General features: G+C 38.2%; 1 protein-coding gene across 19 annotated transcripts in view; it reads left to right on the plus strand.

The window, feature by feature from the left end:
• Positions 1-23,597, plus strand: part of LOC109409684 (uncharacterized) — a 179,608-nt gene that overhangs the window by 123,267 nt on the left and 32,744 nt on the right. Inside the window, exon 1 of one of the 19 annotated variants that reach the window (XM_062854614.1) lies at positions 3,104-3,544. The exons of the other annotated variants lie outside the window; for them this stretch is intronic. Within the exon in view, the coding sequence (XP_062710598.1) occupies positions 3,448-3,544 (97 nt within the window). The 5' untranslated portion in view covers positions 3,104-3,447. Of the gene's footprint in view, positions 1-3,103; positions 3,545-23,597 lie in introns of those variants that run through there. 19 annotated transcript variants of the gene reach the window in all.

The following is a 23,597-nucleotide window of genomic DNA, read 5'->3' on the forward strand; positions in this document are numbered from 1 at the left end:
ATTTCGTATCAAATTTAATTTACCATAGGCGTTGCCAGGGTAAGAACCAGTTGAAGTTATTTTAATAAAAATATATCACCTTGTTGATCACTCATCTCACCCTGGTAACGCCTATGGTAAATTAAATTTACTATGAAATCATGTATTTATGCATATTCTGCCTGTTTCTACCGCATTACATTTAGAAATTTGCATTTTGATGGCGTTTGAGCATTTTTCAATAATGTTATATTTTGCCAAATTTGCCCCTTTGAGGGCCCCTCCTGACTACACCACTGGTCCATCACCCGAAAGGCTATGGATTTATTCATATTTCCACATGTAGAATGCAACAAAAATGGTCCGGTTGAAATCCCCGGGGGACACCATCTTAACCTTCCCTTGTTAGACGAGTTTCGTACCAACAACCCTTGTATGGGGCTGACAGCACCCTCTCAGAATCGGATGAATCTTGGTTGGTATAAACAATAGTGCTTTCTAAGCAACTTGGTATACTTTGTTTTCTATTTTTTTTCTAGAGTAGCATCGTAACATTTCTTTCACAGTTTTTTTCTTTTAATTCGATGTACACGGGTAAAAATCCGGAACCCAAAACATGACGAAAAATTTATGAAATCATAAAATATGTTGCTTCATGATAACATGACTATAAGTCATAGAACCATGCCGCTGAGTCATAGAGTTAAGCCGCTGACTCATAAAACCATAAAACAGCGGCATGAAGCAATGCAACGAAACAAACGGGTGCGAGCTTTGCACTAAATGCCACTCATCAACGTCGTCACCACACGGTCCACGCACAATGCAAGTCCGTCGGCGCAAAAACGACCGATTTTGTTTACGTCGTGTACTGATTGGCTGTGTTTCGTGGTAAGACAAGGTATTCTATAAATAAACAAAAACTGTATAACTCTTTCCTTATTAATATTTCACAACAATACTGCGGAGTGAGCACCCCGTTGAGGATCTTCTGCAGCAAAAAAGGAAAGGCTTTTGAATTGGATTCAGAAACCTCACAGAAAAGATATTTTTCTTCATTATCTATAAGGCATGGTACACAAATTACGTAACGCTTAAATCAGCGATTTCAAACTCCCCCCCTCCCCCATGTAACGCTTTTTGTATGAAAACCAAACATATTTTGTATGGCTCATAAGGCTAAGCTAGACTCCCCCTCCCCCTATAGCGTTACGTAATTTGTGTACGATGCCTGACGGCGCCTTATCCAACTCACTGATTTGAGGATCAAAATTCCTTTCGCATCTTCTACTTTTTTTATGCTACCGGAGTTAAGAACTACCAAAAAGTAATTGGAACTAGAAGCGGTTTAAAGTCAATTTAATTAAGCATGTGTTGCTAGTTTCAATTTGATTGAAAGCGGTTTCCATATTTTTGGTAATGGAACCGAAAACATAAATGATAAGTACAAATATCATAAATAAGGCTTATGATTTCATAAAATTTCGTCATCTTCCTAGAGTACATGCGGCATAATTTCATGCCGCAAATTTATAATATAATTTGTAATATGTACTAAACATAAGAAATGAAGCGTCGAAGCTATGTCACAGCAAAACTCGTCATGATATCATGCCGATTTTTCATGGTGTATATTCATAACATAAGAACACACATTTATCGCCCAATCATGACGCATTTTGCCGGTTTCTGGTTCCGGATTTCTACCCAGCTAAAAGACTTACGAAAAAGTGTTGTATGGCAGACTATTGTAAAATTCCATGAAATTTTTTAGAAAAAAAAATATGTCCAAAAAATATTAAATTTCTTAATACACAGAAAATTTAACGTTTTAGAAACTAAAATCGATGTTACGAAAAAAAACCTATCTTTTTAAATCAATGATTTTTTTTCTGAAAAAAGGTCTTCAGAATACCTATATTTTCTCCAAACAATATTGCTGTGACATATTTAAGGAAAAAATGTTTTTCTAACAATGTAATATTTTTAACACCTTTATTTTTCAGTGTAAGAATTATTTTAATACTTTTTGGTTATTTTTCTAAAAAAATTCATGGAATTTTACCATATACCACCATACTTCACTTTTTGGGGGTCTTGTCAGTTTTTGAGCTAGGTACATCGATTTAATAAAAATCTAGGAAAAAAATTAAGCCCTCTTGAGAAATTTCGAAAAACAAAGTACATATGCAAAGTTAGAAAGACCTATTGTTTATGCCCACCAAGTTTTATCTGATTCTGAGAAGGTGCTTGCAACCGTTGGTCGAGTTAGCGTGAAATTCGTCCTATATAAAGTATCAAAGTAGTGCTTGGCGCCACTGGTGTGGCAGAAACATATTTTTATTCAGACTTCCTCGTGTTAGTCGCGTGGTTGGCCACTACTGTCAGTACCGTGCTAATGCTGAATACAAAAAGCGAGTTTTATTTCAACGTTTTAAACGAAATACAACAGCGCGATCTAATCGCATAACTGCATATTTGTAACATTCGCAGTTTTTGTCAATATTGAGAGCTGTAGAAGATTTCATTGCAGAAGGATTAATTTTGAATTTTTGATCAACTTTTAAAAGTTCGATCCTTTCCCATATAGCACAAGTTGTTAAGGTGTCATGATGCATCACTAAGCTTTCAAACGAATCATTGACTTTTTGCTTTTCAATGATTGTTTGCCTCGCGATTTTGAAGTGATAAAAAACTGTCAATTTTGCAGCAACGCAGCTGAAAAAGTATCATCGTAATCACTGCGAGTGAGCATATAGGATGATACTTTTTCATATGAATATTCGCTTTGGTGGTAGAGAATTATCACTTTGAAATTTCGACCCTCATATCCAACATGGCTGCCGACGCTGATGATGCCGTAAAAAGCCTTAAATCGAGCTCCATTTTCTGCAATGCCTACTTTTGTTGAATGTGACTGTTATGCAATTATGGGCAGATCATTCGAGGGTTAAAGTGAGCATGATCATGAATAATTTTCCAAAAAAAAGGGGGACATATAGAAACTGAAGTTGAAGTGGAATTTTAAAACGAATACAAGTTCTCTGCTGCTCTTTTCTAGATAAAATTGGCAACTTAAAAGAAAATTTAGTAAATCGAAAGCTTTTCCGAAGCAGACGGTGTCCTGTGCACAAATAACGGTAAGAACTGCGAGCAAGTGAATAAACTTAAATTCCGAAAACAGACATTCCAAGCATCTGTGCGTGAAATTCCCCCCTAGTCATTCGGTCAGATCGCTTCCCTTGGAATTCATTATCGAGCACAAACTGTATCAAAACGAAAGTCTATTTTCCTGAATTTTCCTTTCCATTCTTATCGACCGAAAAATAGCAGTCAGTGCCATCGTGTGGAAGCAATTGTGCGTGTGTTTCGTATTTATAGTCCTATAATAAAAGCGAAGGAAGAAAATCGCAAGGAGCCAAGTGAGAGTGATTTTTCGAAGAAAGTGTCAAAAAAAATTGAAGAAAAATGGTTTGCGAGATCAGCATGTGTGCCGCCACCGGCTGGTACCTGGTAACGGCAACAGTGGCCTACCTGATATCTTACCTCATCCACGACGTCCTCGGTAAGGATTATTATACCTAGTATATAAAGTTGCGTGTGAATCATGAATGGAGTGTGATTGCGGATATTGCGTGCGTTACGCAATTTCAGAGAAAAGCTATTTATGATTCCCAATGAATCAACTGATTGATGCCTAAATGATTTGGTCCACTGATCGTCTCCAGTACCACCTAGTAACTAAGCCTATGCCAAATTTTCCACCTTCCGACACCTGTTACAACCGGTAGCTCCATCTTCGACCGCCTACATATAATACCGCCGCCGATTGAGGGAGAGTGCACTCATAATCATCGTCGACTAATTGGCGAAACGAGATGAACTTCACGTCACTAATGACCTTAAATCGTCTTTTGTAATTTATCCGGTTCGTGTGATTCCGATAATAAATTCACCTTTCGCGTGAGACGAAATCGAAATCCGTCACAGTTCGTCAGCCAGTCAGTTAGAGTTTGAGGAGGCGCGAGATGCAATTACACGATACGGATTCCCCTGATTGCACCTTGCGAGCGAGTGAGTGAGTGAGTGCGAGAGGCACTTGTTGTGCAAAGTTCATACGAAGAGGAAGTCAAACCGTGGCTAAGATGCAACACTGTTGTTGTTGGCGCGGAAAACGTTTTGGTTTGGGAAACAAACTGGTCGAGTCGGTGTGTGGTGTCTTCTTCGGAAGGCTTCAATTTCATATACAGATTTGAGAACTGGTTCTAACGTTTTTTTCGCATCACGATTGACGTTTTATGATGAGATGTGCTTTTCGGTGAATGAACAGATGAGTAAAGATGATCATATGGCGGCACTTGCTAAAGCATGTGGTTGGATCCTATAAATTTTTTGAAACTTTTTAAGAATTTCAATATTTAACACTAATATTGTAATCCGAAATATATATGATTGAAAAAATTTGCATTTAGTTAATTCCCTGAATTGAAGATTATTACAAATAATCTACTATCCCTAATTCGATATTAATGGGCCGAGAATCAGTAACGACAATGAAATAAGGGACTATTCATAAACCATGTAGGGCAAGTTTTGGCCATCTCCCATCGTAGACTTTTGTCTATACGAAAATTTGAAAATGTGTAGGAAGCTAGATCACTCAGGATTGAATGCTCCACAAATTCCACTTCAAACTTCCCCATAAATGCCTGCGGGGTTTTCTCCAGAAATTCCTCAAGTCGTTCCTCCAGTAATACTTGAAACTTATCCAAGAATTCTTCTGGGAATACCTCTAGACATTTTTGTTGGGATTTCTCGAACTATTCTTGATAAGATTCATCCAGCAACCACTGCTATAACTTCTCTATGAGTTCCTCCAGAAATTCACCCAGAGATTTTTTCAGGAATTTCATCAGCATTTCTCTAGGAATTCTTCCAAGAAAGCCTCCAAGGATTCTTTTAGAAAGTACTCTTCGTTTTCATACTAGAAATCCTCTTCAGATTCCTTTGAGAATGTATGTTCAAATTGCTCCTGGAATGCTTCTGGAATTTCTCCAGCAATTTGTAATGAAATTCTTGCTGGGATTCCCTAAGCAATCCTTGTAGGAAATTTTTATCAATTCCTGGAGGATTTCTAACGATTCCATTACATGCAAAAATACCATCTTGAACTGGTAAGGGAAACTCATCAAGAATGCTTGGAGAAATCCTGGTTGGAGTTTCTGAAGGAATCCCAGTAAGAACTCATGGAGATATTGCGAACGAAACTCCTAGAGGAATCATTGAAGAAATCCCTAAAGAAATCACCGGAACAATTTCTGAAGAAATCCTTGAACAATTTAATGGAAGAATTCTAGCTGAAATATCTAGCCGATTCTCATCAGGCATTCTTAAAGGAATTCAAAAAGGATGTCTTAAAAGATTTCCCCAGCAATTCTTGTAAGGATGACTGCTTGGGTTCCTCCAAAAATTATTCTTAGGCATTTCCTCCTGGGATTCATCTCGAAGTATTCCTGTCCTAATTCCTTTTGCAATACATCCAGTAAACAGCAGGGATTTCTGCAAAAAGCTCCTCCTGTAATTTCTTCGGGAATTCTTGCTGCGATTTCCAAACATTTTCGGTAAAAATATCACCTATTATTGCTCTGGAGAATCTGCCAGGACTTCCTGGAGGATTCTCTGCAGATATTTCTTGGAAAACCCAGCAAAATAAATCCTGGATTATCGCTACCTGAAATTTCTAGAGAAACCCCAGTAGCAGTCCTGGAGCAATTCCAGCAATTGTTCCTAAAATAATCTCAGGAGGACTCCCAGTAGCTCTAGCGTGCGCAGCTTTTTCTTTTTTCTCACTCACTCTCGTAAACAAACACGTGAAGGAGAAATATTAAAGAGGGAACACTTGCCCTCTCTTTTATCACGCTCTTTCTTACGTTAATCGAAGAGAATGAGCAAGAAAAAGAAGAAGCTGCGCACGTTAGTGCCTAGTTGGAATACCTAAGTCTAAAGTAGGAGATATCCATGAATAAATTACAGCAGGAATTACTGGAGGAATTCCAACTAGAAATTCCTAGTAGTAATGCCAAAAGAAAACTTGGGTAAGTCCTTGCCGAAATTTATGGAGGAACCCTGGTTAAAAATCTCTGGAGGAACCACAGGAGGAATATGTGGGAGAGTCCATGGAGAAATCCCTTGAGATGTCTCGATAAGAATTTGTGAAGGAATCCCAGCAGTCGTTCTTGGCTGATTTTTGAGAAAAATCTGACTGTATCCTTGGAGAAATCACTGGAGGAAGAATTATGGAAATGAGCATGAGTTGCTACTCCATGATTGACCGGAGCAATCGGAATTACACAGAGAACCAATGAATGGGGTTTGAGACTAGCTAACCCTTTCTCAATGTACACAGAATCGTATTACGAAGACATGTAAGACATGATCTATCTAATGAAGACGAGTTAAATTTGCATGAATTGTTTCGTGTAATTTCCACATGGCTTGGTCAACCAAAGCAAAATCAGGAAATTGACATTTACAAAATACTTTCTATCCATCGTTTCACTGCACTTTTTCAATCCCAATCAAGGCCCAATCCACATTTTTCCTCATATTCTTTAGTAACATCGCGGCGAACACGATCTTTAACGAATTCTAGAGGACTTTTGACAGATTTTGGCAAGATGGAATGCAAACAATATTTGTAAAAGATTCCTCATCTGTTTTTTCTCGAGTTTTGAACAAGCTGCCCGTGATGGGTTAGATCGGCATTTTTAGAGTTCTTTCCGTACGAAAGGCCATCGACGAAGTCGGCTTGACATCTTTCCCCGAACTCATTTGGTTTATCATACGACGGAAGATGGTCTGGGCTCAAAATGATGATTGCTGAGAAGTTCTAACATTCCAAATTTGAATGATCACAGATGAGTTAAATTAAAACTTCTTTTCATCCAGCAGTTGTTCGTATTGCCAGATGGTGACTGAGAAAATCGGTCAAGTGTTTGTCAAAGTGCTGCCTCTACCTTTCAAACACATCATGTCTGTTTACCGAGAGGTTTCCATTATTATCCTTGCTTGTTTTTGGTATGTTAATCAGTGCTGGGAAATATCGCGAAGTTCTTTCTGCGGAGCCAAAACAATGCAAATCACAGCTACCCATGGTGATAACTGCAAATTTGTTCGCTACTGTAGCCTAGTTTGTTGAAACTCATCGGTAACCATACGTTGCTACGGTAGCTTGCTACAGTAGGTCGGTAATGTTAGGCAAATTACCTGACTTCTAATTGAATGTTCGTAGTAGTGAACCGTGGAGCCGTATGTGGGATTCGAGCCTTGCTTCGAACCGTGATTCGGACAGGATTCTTACCGACATCGCAGTCTCGCGACAAACCGTACCCATTTTATCCAGATTTCGGAACCAATCAACTACACCAGAAATGGCAGTTCAGTGAAAGAACAGAATGTCTTCTCCTGCTGCATGGATGAGGCCTCGGAAGGACCGATGCTTGGAAGGCATAACGAGAGGGTGGAAGAAACAGACGGGCGATCGGTAATCGTTCCTCGGAAATACAGTGGTCCACTCAGGAAAAGGTCAGGGATTGGTCAGGTAAAGGGGAATGAAAATTCAACGAGCTCAGCATATTTTTAAAACGTTGAGATAGCCTAATGACGAATATAGCTTTAATGAAAAAAAAAGAGAACTGCTCCTAGTGAAGTACGAAGTACTCCAGTACGTAAAACGAATTTCACTGACACTCGTTTTGGAGCTCCCGCACTGTGGCTGCTACCGTAGACATGGTTTAGAACGCCTACTGTATTGATTCAAATAAATTTCTCCCGGATTTCAAAAGACAACGAGTCAATCATGAAATCAAAGCAAACTACTGTTACCATTCCCAGCACTGGTTAATCCGTTGAGGTGAATGCAGAACTTGGGCATTAAAATTCAGTTTTGAAGATTTCTTGGAATGTATACCTAATATGTACAGAGGATGGCCAAAATGTTTGGGATAGGCAACTTTTTTCTCTCTCGCAAAAAAAGTTCAACAAGCTGTAACTTTTCATGAAGCGCATTAAAAATTCTCAAATTTAGACTGTTTGTGAACTTATTATATGTGCATCTTTGGTACAAATTTGAGGTCGATTGATTAATCGTTTACGAAGGTGTTTTGGCGCTCTAAGTTCTAGATTCTCGTAAAACACTGTCATATCTCCGAAACCAGTGAACCATATTTAATGATACTTGAATGTTTATCAACAATATGCAAGCTAATGCTTCAAAATTCCTAATAAAATAGGCACCTTATAAAAGCTAGAAAAAGTTTTGGAATTTCTTGAAAAACTTGGATGCTCTCTATGAAAAGTTAGAGCTTGTTAAACTTTTTTGTGAGAGAAAAAAATGCCTATCCCAATCTTGTTGGCCACCCCCTATAATTTCGGAAACCACACATCGGGTAAAACATTTGAATTGTGTGGTAACTCTGGTCAAGTCTAGCATTAAAACATTAAGATAAAACTGGATGCATTTTCTCATGTTTCGGTTTTTTTTTATTTTTTTTTTAATAACGAAGCAATGTTTTTTTGGAAGGATCAAGGTAAGTATCTTCTGATTTTTATTTCCTGTTGGAAAATGTGTTCCGTTTTTACAAAAAAAAACATTTTAAAACAAAATTTAGAAAACTTTTTCTTTTATTCCGAAAAAACAAAAACGTAATGTAAAAATAGAAAAAAAAAATAGGAGTTACCTCGATCCTTCATCTAAGTGTGTATGAAAACCAAATTTTTAAAAATTGCTTCATTATCTATTTAAAAAAAAACAAAAGCAAAAATATAAGAAATACATCCAGTTTCGCCTTAAAGGGGCTAGGCCCATTGTGAAGCAGCTTAGAATATTGCTGTTAATTTTAATGCAAAACTCGATTCCATAATACAGTATTTTAGGCTCACATCTCGTATTAGTCGCTCAGTTTTACTGCAAATAAAATACATGACAATTGGTGGGATTGTTGCTAAGGAGGCCAATGAAAATGAATGGCCTTGACTTGAAGAAATGTGACATAAAGAGGAGTATATTTTTATCGTAAACTTTGAAATGTAAAAAGTTTGAAAATTTATGAATCCGAAAAGGAAAACTGGAAGAACTACCCAACCTCAAATGCTCTAGATATTACTCTTGATAGGAGAATTTAATAAGCTTTCATCCTGGTAGTAGATACTTTTGTTATTCTTGAGTTTTGTGAAGAACTATCTCTAAGTTCAAAATAACGCAAATACACGCAAATGCTTAAAAATTGTTCTTAAGATGGGGGATTTGGGGGTAATATAAACACCATAAGCGTTTGATGGTGTTTTTAACAGAAATATGTCAAAATCCTCTTTTTTCATCATGATGTGTAATATCGTAGATGGTATAGTGTTCTAAGCAAGCATTACATTGCGCAACATTTATTCGTCTCAAGTGCAAACATATGTGTCTCTGACAGATTTTGGGCCGCTGAATCCGAATTCGGGCTCAGATTTGCTCCAGCACGTCACAATTTTGAGCTATACCTCAATTTATAGAGCAAAATATACGATTTTGAGCCTTTTTGACTGCAAGCCATTAAGGTGAATCGGGACGCCATGATATTTTTCCCATCTTCCCTCTCTTTCTAATAATTTGCCTCGCGATTTTGTAGATGGTATTCTCGATTTCTATCGCACAGATGAGGCTGAAAAACAATCAGCATATGCACTGCAAGTGACTTTTATTCCATTATATGAAGTAGAATCTGAGATTACCATCTTAGTAGCAACAGAGCAATGGCGGATTTTTCCTCGACCTTAAACGGGAACGAACGGCCCTTAAACACTGAAATATATTTTTTAAGAAATCAAAGGATAAATTGATTAATTAACATCTAAATTAACGACCCATGCAAAATTTTTCGTTTTACCAAATTAAGTTTGATAAATTTAAGAATTTTATATTAGTATGTAAACTTGCATGCAATTTTTGGATGGTGACTTGTATGGGAAATATCGTATCTACCTATCATAAATCGCTTAAAACTATCAAATTCGATTTGATAAAACGAAATATCTTGCATAAGTCGTTAATTTAGATGTTAATTGACCAATTTATGATTTGATTGGTTAAAAAAATGTTTCCATGCCTAATAGTTTGCAGTCAAAAAAGCCCAAAATAGCATATTTTGCCATATAAATTAAGGTATAGCTCAAAATTGTGACATGCTGGAGCAATTCTGAGCCCGGATTCAGATTCAGCGGCCCAAAATCTGTCAGAGACACATAAGTTTGCTCTTGAGACAGACCAAAAGATATTTTTTGTTACTCTGTGTTCTTCTTCTTCTTCTTCTTCTTTATGGCTCTACGTCCGCACTGGCACTTGGCCTGCCTCTCTTCAACTTAGTGTTCTTTGAGCACTTCCACAGTTATAATTTGAAGGGCTTTCTTTGCCTGCCATCGCATGAATTTGTATATTGTGGGGCAAGTACAATGATACTCTATGCCCAGGGAGTCGAGAAAATTTTCCCGACCGGAACGGGAATCGAACCCGCCGTCTCCGGATTGGCGATCCATAGCCTTAACCACTAGGCTAACTGGAGACCCGCTGTGTTATAGAAGGGAAAAATGCTCAAAAATACAATAGTCCTTAACTATTATCGATGACAGAAAAGGAAGAAAACCGAGTAACGAAATACAATGAGGGTAAAATGAGCAATCGATGGGGGTAAAATGAACACAACGTATAGTTTCGATATAGTCAACTGCATGTCAGCAAATTTGATGTAAAATGTATGTGCAACGCTTTTAAAGCTTCTTATGTAAAGTTTGGAATGTACTGCAATTCTTATTTTAAAGAATATTTAAACAGGTGTATTTTCTAATAATAATCTTATTTTATAAAAGTTAAAAAAATTATATTAACTTTTTGCTCCAGTTGTGTAATGATATGCTTGAGAAATTTCAATATACTGAGTTTGAACAAATTCTGCAAAAAATATATAGAGTTTGAACCAAGTGTTTCACCTTTGTTTGTTTCAAAGTTAGCATAGCATGAATACTTGCACAAATCTTGGATGGAGTTGCAAAGTTGAATATATCTATTGACATTGCCTATGTCCCTACTATCTGGAATGTCATAGACCCACTCAGCTCAACACATCTGGCCAAGTCCTCGCAGGCATTTATAAACCCTTTCATCAACTTAGAAAGCGCCCAGAACTGCAGCAGCTTCCAATAGGTGAAAGGATGTTGAAAATAGCGAATTTTCAACTTATATGTAGTGATATAACAATATAGAGTACATAGAGTGTAATAAGAAAGACCTCACCAAGTTCCACGTAGTTCACTGACTCTGAGCGTTGTACCTGTATTCATCTGCTTGAAATCGATCTCAATTATATTCACCTTTGTTTGTTTCAAAGTTACTCCTAAAATTTTATTGAAACCATAACATATTTTTTTTCTTCACTAAATGTTTTCTTATATGAGTATGTAGATTGTTGGAATTTCAGAATACTGAGAATTGAAATTAATAATTAATAATTATCGCACACGTGTAAATTTCGATTAATATAGGGATTGTCCCTAATTACTATAAGCACAGTTTTTCATCAGACCTTTTCGATATTTTCGTCATTTAAAAGTGGTTCAGTTTATTTTCAAGTCCAAGATCAGCAGAACTATCATGATTCACGTTATCACGTTAAATGCTGTAAAACCCCACCATATTCATGTTACCCACAATTCCACCATCATTTTCAAAGAAATTGCTTTATATATCACACATCTGAACTTTTTCACTTATGTTTTTTTGTCCTCGCTGTTGAGAAAATTTTCTAAAGCGCCAAATATGCTGAACCGAGTAGCACAATTATTCATAGATTAAGAACAACAAATTCTTTCGGTTCGGACAAAGCTTCTTCGCTATTTCATAGATTTTCTTTATCATCGACACTATATCGATAGGGGGCCGCTCATAAACCACGTAGACTTTTTGGGGGGAGGGGGGTGGCTCTGACCAAAGTCTACGCTCCATACAAATTTCAAAATTTTGAATGGACAAAAGTCTATACGATAGGGAGGGGGAGGGTCAGAGATGGCCAAATTTTGGTCTACGTGGTTTATGAACAGCCCCTAATAGCCATTTAAATGCATAATGTTCATAATATGCATTCAACATACTGTCAACGTCACACACGAAAACATCACCACCCATCATATCCAGATGAAAGAGAGTCGAACACAAAATCATAAACTATAATTTCGTCACAGCACAGATCCACAGATCTGCAGCAAACATAATAATTAGATTGACTTCCCATGCATGCACTAATTGTGCTGGGAAATTGGTAGACTCTGATGTGAGGCGCCAATTTGTTCGTTACACTCGGAATTATGATTGAATTAGCGCCTATTTGCACCGGATTGTTATGCCATAGAGAGCGAATTGGTTCCTGCACTTCTTTTTTTTTCCTCTCGCAGTCGCACCCACCTCCAAAGAAAAGCTGACGAATCGCTAAGTGGTCTACATTTTGCTTTGACTTTGTACGTTTGGGAGTTTTTTCTGTGCCGTCACCGGTGAAAAATGAAATGAAAAACTAAAACGAAAGGTTTTCGGTTTTACTTTCTATCGATTAAGGATTCACCTCAGTCGTGCAGGCATTGATGGAAATGAGTTGTATAATCCATATCGCTCATTAGGTCAGCGTTTGTTTAATTAGACTTGTGCAATTCGCTGAATTCATATGGGTAGGTTCATCTAACTGGAACAAACCTTGAAAGGCTGATCGATTAGTACGGTTTACGCTGAAGTGACTTAAAAGTAACAATCACCAAGCGCCAAGCGACTATCAATAGATTGCACTGCACGGAAACGTTCTTGAACTACTGGTTAATTATTTTTCCTTACAAGGAATTGCGAAACCGGCTGCGACACCTGACAACCTCGTCAACCTTGCTCGCCAGACAAAATTCATCGTCACCAGTTTATATGAGACAATCATTTCCCCTTTCGCTGTCTTATGCTCATTCAACCATTCAGCTGTGCAGGGTGGATCCCTAGAGATGTCCCTATGTAACCTTATACGAGTGATTTGCCGTGCTCCCATAGGTCACTGAGGGCAACGTCGATTTTCCGCTTCATCAAATCTTCGTTCTCCTCTCACCGCACCCTACGGCAAATGCAAGCGCGCAAATACAGCCTGCTGCGTTCGACATCATCAACAGCCTCAACAAGGTGAAGGTCGTGCAACACTGAACTCGTATAATGACCAGACCTGTGCGGAATATCAACGAAATGGAATGGCAGCGGCAGCAAACACTTCATCAGAACCAGTATCATGTTTATCAACATTGTGTCAGAGTCACAGCTCATGAGCGAGCGGACCCACCACTTGAACGGTATTAAATGCAAAGCAACTGGGCAAAAACGCATCTTGGTCGAAATTCGCATCCACTGCCTTGTTGTGGTGATACTCCGCTAGGAAAGAGGATAAACATTTATCTACACCACCATCGTCGATTGATACATATGCAAATTTAAATACTTCATTTCACCACCTAAGAGCATAGTAATGGCGATTTGATTTATTGTGTAATCCGATGCGGGTCAGTTAGCAGAGTACAGTAAGGCCCCGATTTTGTCAGCCTCTGGTAGCATTTTGGGCTGACAAAATCGGGACATTTTTTAAAATCATTTTTTTATTCATGAAAAATAATTCTGAGCACGTCAGAGACGGAGATAGGTGTGGAGGGTCTGATTTGGGTTCACTCAAATATTACGAAACGCCAATGAGGGGGGGCGTTCCAGCGCTGTGTTACGATTCATATGAAATTTCAAAATTTCTCTTACAAAAATAGTTGGCTACGGTTCCGCTGCCTTTCCACTTCAATTTCCGGAGCCTAATCTCTCAAAAATCTTTGGAGAAATCTTTGAAAAATTGTTCGAGGGAATTTCTGGAGAAATTACCCGAGGAATTACGGAACGTAACCCTCAGGACATTCCCGAAAGAAATCCCGTAAGATGTTTCTGCAAAAACCTTTACAGAGCTCTGAATAAATCCCTTAAGTAATTTCTGAAAGAATATTTACTGCAATCTCTGTAGAAATCCATAGAGGCGTCCCTGGAGGAATTCCTGGAACATTCTCTATAAAATCATTGGAGGAAGCCCTACTTCAATCTTTGAAGAAATTTGTTTGATAAATTAATGGAGGAATTCCTGAAAAAAGTACTGGGTAAATATCTAGAGTAGTTTAAGGAGAAATCACAACAGAAATGGGTTGATAAATTCTAGCACGAATTTCAAGAGAATTTTTAACAAGATTTTCTAAAGGACTTTCAGAAGCAAGAGGGATTCCTGGGAAATCCATAGAGGATGCCCAATTGGGAAATCTAACAGAGAAATCAGAGTAAAATCTCTAGAGGAATTCATATATGAGTATTAACTGAAGGCATTAATACAGGAAAATTTTAGAATTACCTAGAAGGATCTCTGAAGGAATCCTAAGAGGAATTCTTGAAAAAATCCCTAGGGAAATCGCTTGATTTATTCATCAGTAGGAGTGCTCCAACCCAAGCAACACACCTTGTTATGGAGAAGTTTCTCGTACTTCTCTAAAACATTTTTCAGTCATGGGATAAAGTTGCGGCAACATGTTTCATGACTTTTGCATGACCGAAAAAGCGCACGTTTTTTGTTTTGCAAAAGTTTTGACGTAATGGAAACAAACTTAATGAAAACAAACAAACATGTTAGCAAGATGTAATGAAATATATATTATAGCCTAAAGACGGGAGTATTTTTATGGTGTTTATGACTTTTAAAATACAACATTCGAACATCAGCTGACAAACAAGAGTAATTATGAGAACACAAATACATGAAAGTATAACTGATTCTTTTTATCTTGACAGCAGCTCGTCTGAAAAGGGCAAAGTAAATCTTGAGATGCACCAGACTCAACAATTTAATGGAGAAACCTGAAAAACAATTCAAAGTTGAGTAATCTCAAGGCCAAAAAAAGTGTGCGCTTTTAAATTTACCGTGGATAATGGAATTTTACCCCCACAAAATTGATGCGCTACTCGATCGACTGAATCAATATGGCGGTAGCATCAAAAGGCTAGCACGAAGAATATACAGTGCCAATCAAAAACATTCTCACATGTGATTTTTTAGTATTCTTTATTTTCAACAAACTTATCAACAGCGTATTTTTTTATTCGTACTCCTCGGTAGAGTCAACACAAAGATAATTGATTAACGAATATTTTTAATGCACCAATTTTTCGAATAATGTTCTTTCACTTAATAATTTTAAATTATTATGGACTCTCAGAAGCTACATGATGCTTTGGAGAACATTGATATCCCATATGGTAGTAAGAGGAAGTGTTTTGCGGCAAATATTTCACATGTTATGTCTGGTTGTCTCTGGTGTTATTGTAAACAATATTCATGCATCAAGGCCAGCTTTCGCATGCTGCTCTCAAATAATTTCTATTCATTCTTTTGATAGTGAATATTTGTTGACATACACTGTAACTGACATAACACATCGCCTAAACAGCATACTTGTCACGGCAGCGAAAGTTTTTGTTATACAGAAGTCATTGTGACTTACATCTAGCATTGTTGCCTATAGTGGTTTCTGCTTGCGTGTACGTACACGTAGCATCACACGAACACTACTTGAGTTACTGGTCAAACTTAGTAAACAAAAATCAGCTGTTCCAACATGAGCGTTTTTCCAACCAGTAGATTTGCATTGGTGTTCGTGACACCGTTGCGAGAACTCAATTTGAAGGAACGACTTTAAAATTAAAATATGTCATGCAAAAGTATTGGAAAACAACATATGACAAAAATCTTAACATTCCATTGAGAGTGCATCTAAACATCAGTCAGCTGATTTGCACAATAACGTATGTAAACATACGGAAAATGGCAAAATTTCATCAAATTGAACCGTTCTTGGTCGCTGTGTCGCCGCAGTGGGATGAAAAAAAAACCCAAATTAATCCACCTAGTGGTGATAGTGCCTTTCTCGTCGTATATGTTCTCACGACCTTTCCGTCGACGTAAGTCAAAGTGTTCCTGAATCCTGATATTTTTCAAGAAAAGTAAGCATTTTATCAAAGCCATTTGCGATCTTCGATAAAGTTTTTTTCTGCAAATTCTATGTTATATTTGATTGACCGTTGAAAACAAGAACGTAGTGAGTATAGTGAGACGTCTGTTTGTATGTGGGTTTAATTTGTCAAGATTTTGTTCTCTTACTCATATTTATCGCTTGCATTGATTTTATTTATTTTCGTAGTTCCGGCGAAGCACCAAACACTGGTTGTGCAACCCTACCGGTAGTCTCTAATGTGGTATGAGCTTATTTTCTAGTTAACCGTTCCTCAGGTTATAAAAAAAGCCGTGATGGGATGTGTCGCATGGTACATTTGGTTACTTTCGATGTGGTACTGGAACAGGTTCCGAAACACCACCGGGTCTACCAAATATAGTCTGAGATTATTTTATTGCTTACGTTCATTAGGTTACCTAAAAAAACACGATTTGATTTATCTTATGCATGGATACAGATCACTTTTACATTTGACCACTTCCAGTGGGACACCCAGAACTGGTTTTGGGACACTACCGGTTATCTAAAATATGGTCTGAAGCTATGTTCTTACGAATCGATCATCGTGTTATCAAACAAGGGCCTCCAGTTGGCCTAGTGGTCAAGGCTATGGATCGCCAATCCGGAAACAACGGGTTCGATTCCCGTTCCGGTCGGGAAAATTTTCTGGACTTCCTGGGCATAGTGTATCATTGTACTTGCCTCACAACCCCTTCAATTAATAACTGTGGAAGTGCTCTAAGAAACACTAAGTTGAAGTGAGACAGGCCAAGTTCCAATACGAACGTCAAGCCAGAAGGAGAAATTATCACAAAAGCTGCTATTTGATGTACTGTCAAACCCCGCGTATTCATCACTCTTTAAGGACAAATGAGGGGCCCAGAATCAAAGGGGTGTAAGTGACCATTTTGTCGATTTTAAGCTGAGCATATAAAAAAAATCTTCAGATTTCAAGCTTTCAGGAACTTTTTTGAGATTATTTTTTCGATAATTAGAAAAATTACAAAAAACGGAGAAAGTTGGGTCGATTTGGAAGCCCCATACATTTTGTATGGGATGAAAAATTGGTGAAAAACGTTTAACCTCATTTACTCGAAAGTGAGTTTTTGTCACTTACATCCCTTTGCTTCTGACCCTCTCAAATGTCTTGAAATTCCGCTTCAACAGTGCATCAGAACTTCAGACGCACAAATCTTAAGAAGCAAGCTTCAAACAACATTGCATTTTATTATTCTATTCTTGCTCACTTGTAATAAGCTTCAAATAAGAGGATCAGGAGCGCTGGTTTTGTTTACGAAGAGATTTGTGCGCTCGAAATCGTAAGTAGGTGCCAAAGTCGGCCATTGTGGCGGCCATTTTGGGATTCTTACAAGTCTGTCCTTAATACGAAACTTTTTTAATTTGTACCCCGCTCATTCGGCATTTGTCGAATTAAAAAATGATCAAATGTCACAGTGTAATACACTGTAAATACGAATGATCCGATATTGTGGTGTTACTCACACCCGCAGCGGCTCCTCGTGCAGCTGCCACTTCCGAAGGTTCAAATTTGGTGCTTTTCGACACCTGATCCGTTTGGTGATCAACCGCAGTGAACCTCGGAAGCCAACAATCGTAAAATGAATTCGTACCACCACAATATCTGTAAGATTTGTGTTCAAAAACAAATCATACAATCTAAACAAAATTAAAATAGAGTTAGTTTATCGAATTAAAAGTTTACGCAGGTAATTTGACAACACTCATTGTCGAATTTCACATTTTACCAGTTTCGGTTCACATTTCACCATTTACCGATTGTCCCTGATGTGGTCTTAGACTAGTTTCATGCAAATTGTTAATCAGTTTTCCTAAAAAGTCGCAAATTTATGTAATTCATGCATGGGTTTGGTTCATTTGTGCATTTCGCCAGTTCCGGCGTGGCACTCGAATCTGGTTCCGGAACACTACCGGTAAATGTGGCCTGAGACTATTTTCTTGCTGATCGTTCTTCGCGTTATCGAAGATGCCGTTATTTAAGGACAAACGTATTGAAATCCCGCTTCAAAAGTGCATCAGAACTTCAGACACACAAATCTCAAGAAGCAAGCTTCAAACAACATTGCATTTTATTATTCTATTCTTGCTCACTTGTAATAAGCTTCAAATAAGAAGATCAGGTGCGCTAGTTTTGTTTACGAAGAGATTTGCGCTCAAAATCGTGAGTAGGTGCCAAAGTCGGCCATTTTGGGATTCTAATAAGTCTGTTCTTAATGTGCTGCGTGTATGCGTTTGGTTCTGTTCTACATTCGACCATTTCCGTCGGGTACCTGGAACCGGTTTCAGCACACTATTGGTTTTCCAAAGTATGGTCTATGATTTTTTTTTCTTGTTAACTGTTCATCAGGTTACCTAAAAAGTCATTTAATGTGTCGAATTTATGGGTTTGATTCTCCTTTACATTTGACCACTTCCGATAGGGCAACCGTAATCGGTTGCGGAACACTACCGGTTGTCCCCAATATGGCCAGAAACTTTTTTTTGCCAAATCAAAACACCTAAAAATCCGCGATTCGATGTTTCGATTGCAAGGGTTTCGTTCACTTTTATATTTGGCCATTTCCGGCGGGACACCCGGAACCGGTTCCGGATCACTACCGATTCAGATATGTTCTGAAAATATTTCCCTGCTTACTGTTCAGCAAGATAACAAAAAAGCCACTATTTGATATGTCGCATGGATGGGCTTGGTTAACTTTTATACTTTGCCACCTCCGGCGGGACATTTGGACCCGGTTCCGGAACATTACCGGTTCCGATATGGTCTGAGAAAGTTTTCCTGCTTACTGTTCATCGCGTGATCGAAAAATCTGCGGTTTGATATGTCGCATGCATGGGTTTAGTTCACTTTTATGTTTGGCCAATTCCGGCGGAACACCCGGAACCGGTTCCGGGACACTACCGGTTCAGATATAGTCTGAGAATGCTTTCCTGATTACTGCTCATCAGGTTATCGAAAAAGCTGCGGTTTGATATGTCGCATTCATGGTATTAGTTCAATTTTATATTGGCCACTTCCAACGAGACACCCGGAACCGGTTCCGGAACACAACCGGTTCAGATATGGTCCGAGAATATTATTCTGCTTACTGTACATCAGGATATCAAAAAAGGCACTATTTGATATGTCGCATGCATGGGTTTGGTTAACTTTTATACTTGGCCACCTCCGGCGGGACATTTGGAACCGGTTCCGGAACATTACCGGTTCCGATATGGTCTGAGAAAGTTTTCCTGCTTACTGTTCATCGCGTTATCGAAAAAGCTGCGGTTTGATATGTCGCATGCATGGGATTAGTTCACTTTTATGTTTGGCCACTTCCGGCGGAACACCCGGAACCGGTTCCGGGACACTACCGGTTCAGATATGGTCTGAGACTAATTTTCTGCTTACCATTCATCAAGTTATCGAAAATTCTGTAGTTTGATGTGCCGCATGGATGGTTTTTTAGAGTTTTCATAGCTGGCCCCTTCCTGGGGTACCGGTCCGGAACACCTAAATGGCCATAACTCCGAAACGGCTGGACCGATCTGAACCGTTTTCAATAGGAAACAATGGGACCAGGTTCCGCGTCGAATGAACCGTCGGTCATTAAAATCGGTTGAGGTTTACTGCCAAAAAGTGATGTGAGTTTTTTTGTACACATACACACATACACACACACACACATACATACACACACACATACATACACACACACAGACATCACCTCAATTCGTCGAGCTGAGTCGATTCGTATATAAGACTTGACCCCTCCGGAGGCTCTATCAAATTTTCGTTTTTGGAGTGAACATATAGCCTTTCGGTACACCTTGGTGCACGAGAAAGGCAAAAACATAAATGCATCTCCGCTCGTACGCTGAAGCGGAGAAGACGACGTTTCCCAGCAACATAACAAAAGTAAAAGAAGAAGGAAGAGATAAGCGTTGCGGCAGTGTGATGCCTTCCAGCGAGTGCGGGAGACTGAGGATAACTGACGAGATATTTCAGGTGATTGACGATGGCTCGCGGAATGTGCGGGATCAATAGCGGCCCAAAGCTGGAGGAGAACATCCACAAATCCATCTGCTCCAAGCGGAATCTCCTCTCGCTGAACCAAACAGTGGAAATATTTTGATCTGATGGGTTTCGTGTTCACGAGCGAATGTAAACAAACATTTGTGCGTATTTCATATTATGAAGGAATCATGTTATACGTGTGGTTGATAAAACTAATCTACAACATATTTAACAAACTTGAGTAACAAAACCGTTGCCTATTGTGGCGAGACACATAATTACAGAGTTTGTTTTCAAAAAACATATTGGAAACATTATTTTGAATGAACATGTTCTCTAAAAACTTGTGAAAACTATTTTTTTTTACTAGGGATGTTTTCGAATAACTTTTATGTAACATATTTTAACATATTTTTAGCTGCAACTTGTTTCGATGTGTTACTTGGGAAGCGCACATTCTCCTCCATTTGGGGAATTTATGCCTTCCGTAGATTTAATCATTGACTTATGCACAGAGTAATTCATATAGGAATTATTGCAGAAATATCTATATACAGAATTCTCTGAGTACATCACTAGAGGAGTTCCTGTAGAAATTACTGGATGAAGTCCTACAGGAATACCCGCAATAATTTCTAGAGGAATCTCAGCAGGAATTCCTGAAGGAATCCCTGGGGTATAAGAGGAAAAATGCATGAACAATTCTTAGGGAAATATTTGAAAGGGTTCTTATAGAAATTTCCAGAAAAAAATCTTGGAGGAACTCCAGCAGAAGTTCCTGGACTATCAAAGCAGATATGTATGGAGAAGTCCCAGCAGAATGTCTTGAAAGAATTGCTAGGACAATCCCTGGATAAATCCACGTAGCAATTGTTGGAGGAATCCTTGGAGAAACCCCTGGGAGTTCATGTAGATTTTTTTGGAAAAAGTCCTGCAGGAATTCCAGCAAAATTCTAACAAGAGTTCAGGAATCTCAAGAAAAGCTTATGGAGAAATCACAGGAAGAATGCCTGAAAAAAATTAAGGGACACATCTGAATGAATCGTTATAAAATCCCCGAATTCCTTTACAATCTTCAGGCAGAATTCTTGAAGAAACCAAGCAAAAATTCTTGAAGGAATCGCAGCAAGAATTTTTGGGGAATTCCACTTCGAATTCTTTAAGGGTCTCTAATGGATGAACCCCTGGATGAATTCCGACAGTATTTGTTGAAGCAATACAACCAGGAACTGTACAACACAAATCTCATAATAAATATCTGGTGCAATCCTAACATTGTTAGGCTAACAAGCAAACCTGGCGGAATCCCAGAGATGCCGGGAAGAATAAGTAAATTGGTTGACTTGTAATCACACCAACAGGCAGCGTTTATTGTTTGTTCTGTTTCTGTTCCAGAGAATGTTAAGAAGAACAGTCGTTAAGCCCACGTGTAATCAGCAAAACCATGCTGAGGGTGGCGAGTTTGATTCCCGGTTAGCCCAGAGTCCGTTTCATAATCGACATTACCTTAACTGCCATGCGTATAAAATATCTTCAAGACTACCACACGATATACAGCTGTGTTCAAAAAAAAAATAGCAGTGAAAGCCGTTTTCCATACAAAATGGCCAACTTTGACTTGCTGTAACTTTGTTCTCTTATGTTTAACTTTTTTCCACGTACTTCGAAAATTCTCAGATTTCACTACAACAATATTCAACATATTTGTAGTTCGCTGTCAAATTTTCAGCTCAATCGCTCATATGAGATCAAAGTTACAATATGTCAAAGTTGGCCATTTTGTATGGAAAACGGCTGTCACTGCTATTTTTATGAACACAACTGTACATATTCAAAATAAACATTGGCAGTGGGGGATCTCAGTTAAAAATTGTGAAAGTTCTCATAAGATACTAAGCTGAGGGGCAGGCTGTCTCTCAGTTTAAACGTTACGCCAAAAAGAGAGAGAGAAACCAGAAATTTTTTAGCAATTTAAAACAATATTGGTTTGAAACATTGGCTAGGGTTGGGTGCTAAAATGGCATAAATGTGTTAGTTTGCAAAAAAAAAAGTTTGGTCATTTTCAAAAGTTACACGAGCTTTGTTCATTGCGTATTTTTTCTATGACGCCTGAAGACATCAACTGCTTAATATCTATATAAATAAAAATGGAATGGTGTTTGTATGTCACGAATAGGCTCGAGAACGGGCCAACGGATCTACCCCAATCTTTCAGTGTTTCATTCGTACAGGATTCGTAAGAAAAAATAATTGTAGAAATCGACCGGGAACTCATCCAAACGAGAAAGTTTGAAATTCCATTTTGCGGGTCATTTTTCTGTAGAGTTGCATGTCAAAAAACACAGTAGGCAGGCAGTACGACGTTTGCCGGGACAGCTAGTTGATTATAAAATTGTATGACTAAGGGTCTGTGTCAATTGGCGAATTAAAATTAATTTTCACTTAAACTTGACAGTTCGATAATTATTTCCTTAGAAGAACTGTCAAGTTTAAGTGTTGAACTGTCAAATTTAAGTAAAAATTAATTTTAATTCGCCAATTGACACAGACCCTAAGGGTCTGTGTCAATTGGCGAATTAAAATTAATTTTCACTTAAACTTGACAGTTCGATAATTATTTCCTTAGGAGAACTGTCAAGTTTAAGTGTTAAACTGTCAAATTTAAGTAAAAATTAATTTTAATTCGCCAATTGACACAGACCCTAAATGAAAACCGCATTTATTTTTCTACTTCAAAAAGGCTGACAAAATCGGATCAAAAAGCTGACAAAATCGGGTCCCCACTGTATTCCGGCAAATGATGCAGATTTGTAGGATTGAAAATGCGGTTCAGCTGATCCTGAATTTAAGAATGGTGTCATAGTAGGGTGACAAAGGGTATTATCGGCAGGTTTGTTCTCTTCGTCAAGGGGGGTTTTTGTGGGCCAAATTGCCTGAAATTTGGGCACATAACTCAGCTAGGTTGGGAAGGATTTGAGGCCAACTTTGAGATCAACAGGTTTCAAAAAACCCCCCATGACGAAGAGAACAAAACTGCCGAAAATAGGCAAGTTCCCCTATTTTGTTTTCCTGTAGATAAATCAAACCAAAAACTGAAAATCTAACGGATATTAGCAACATTTTCAGGATTCTCATAGAAACAGTAGAACTTTTAGGACTACATTAAGACTGAAATCGGACATTGAAAATTGTTGATTGGGGATGGTCTAGAAAATGGTGAGCTCGTTTCATGCTATTATTTTCTAGTTAGATACGTACTTCGACAGCAACCGTAAGGTGAAAATTGTATACTAATGTCTAACCCAATCACAAACTATACAATGAAAATTACTTTCAAATATGTATGGAAGTTCAGTTGAAGTCGAGAGTATTTCAATATTTCAATCTAAGAAATTTCAAACCCCATATTTATATAGGTATCGTTAAAAGCTGTCGCGTAATTTTC

The sequence above is a fragment of the Aedes albopictus genome, chromosome 2 (assembly GCF_035046485.1).
Source record: "Aedes albopictus strain Foshan chromosome 2, AalbF5, whole genome shotgun sequence".
In the NCBI taxonomy this organism is placed as follows: domain Eukaryota; kingdom Metazoa; phylum Arthropoda; class Insecta; order Diptera; family Culicidae; genus Aedes; species Aedes albopictus.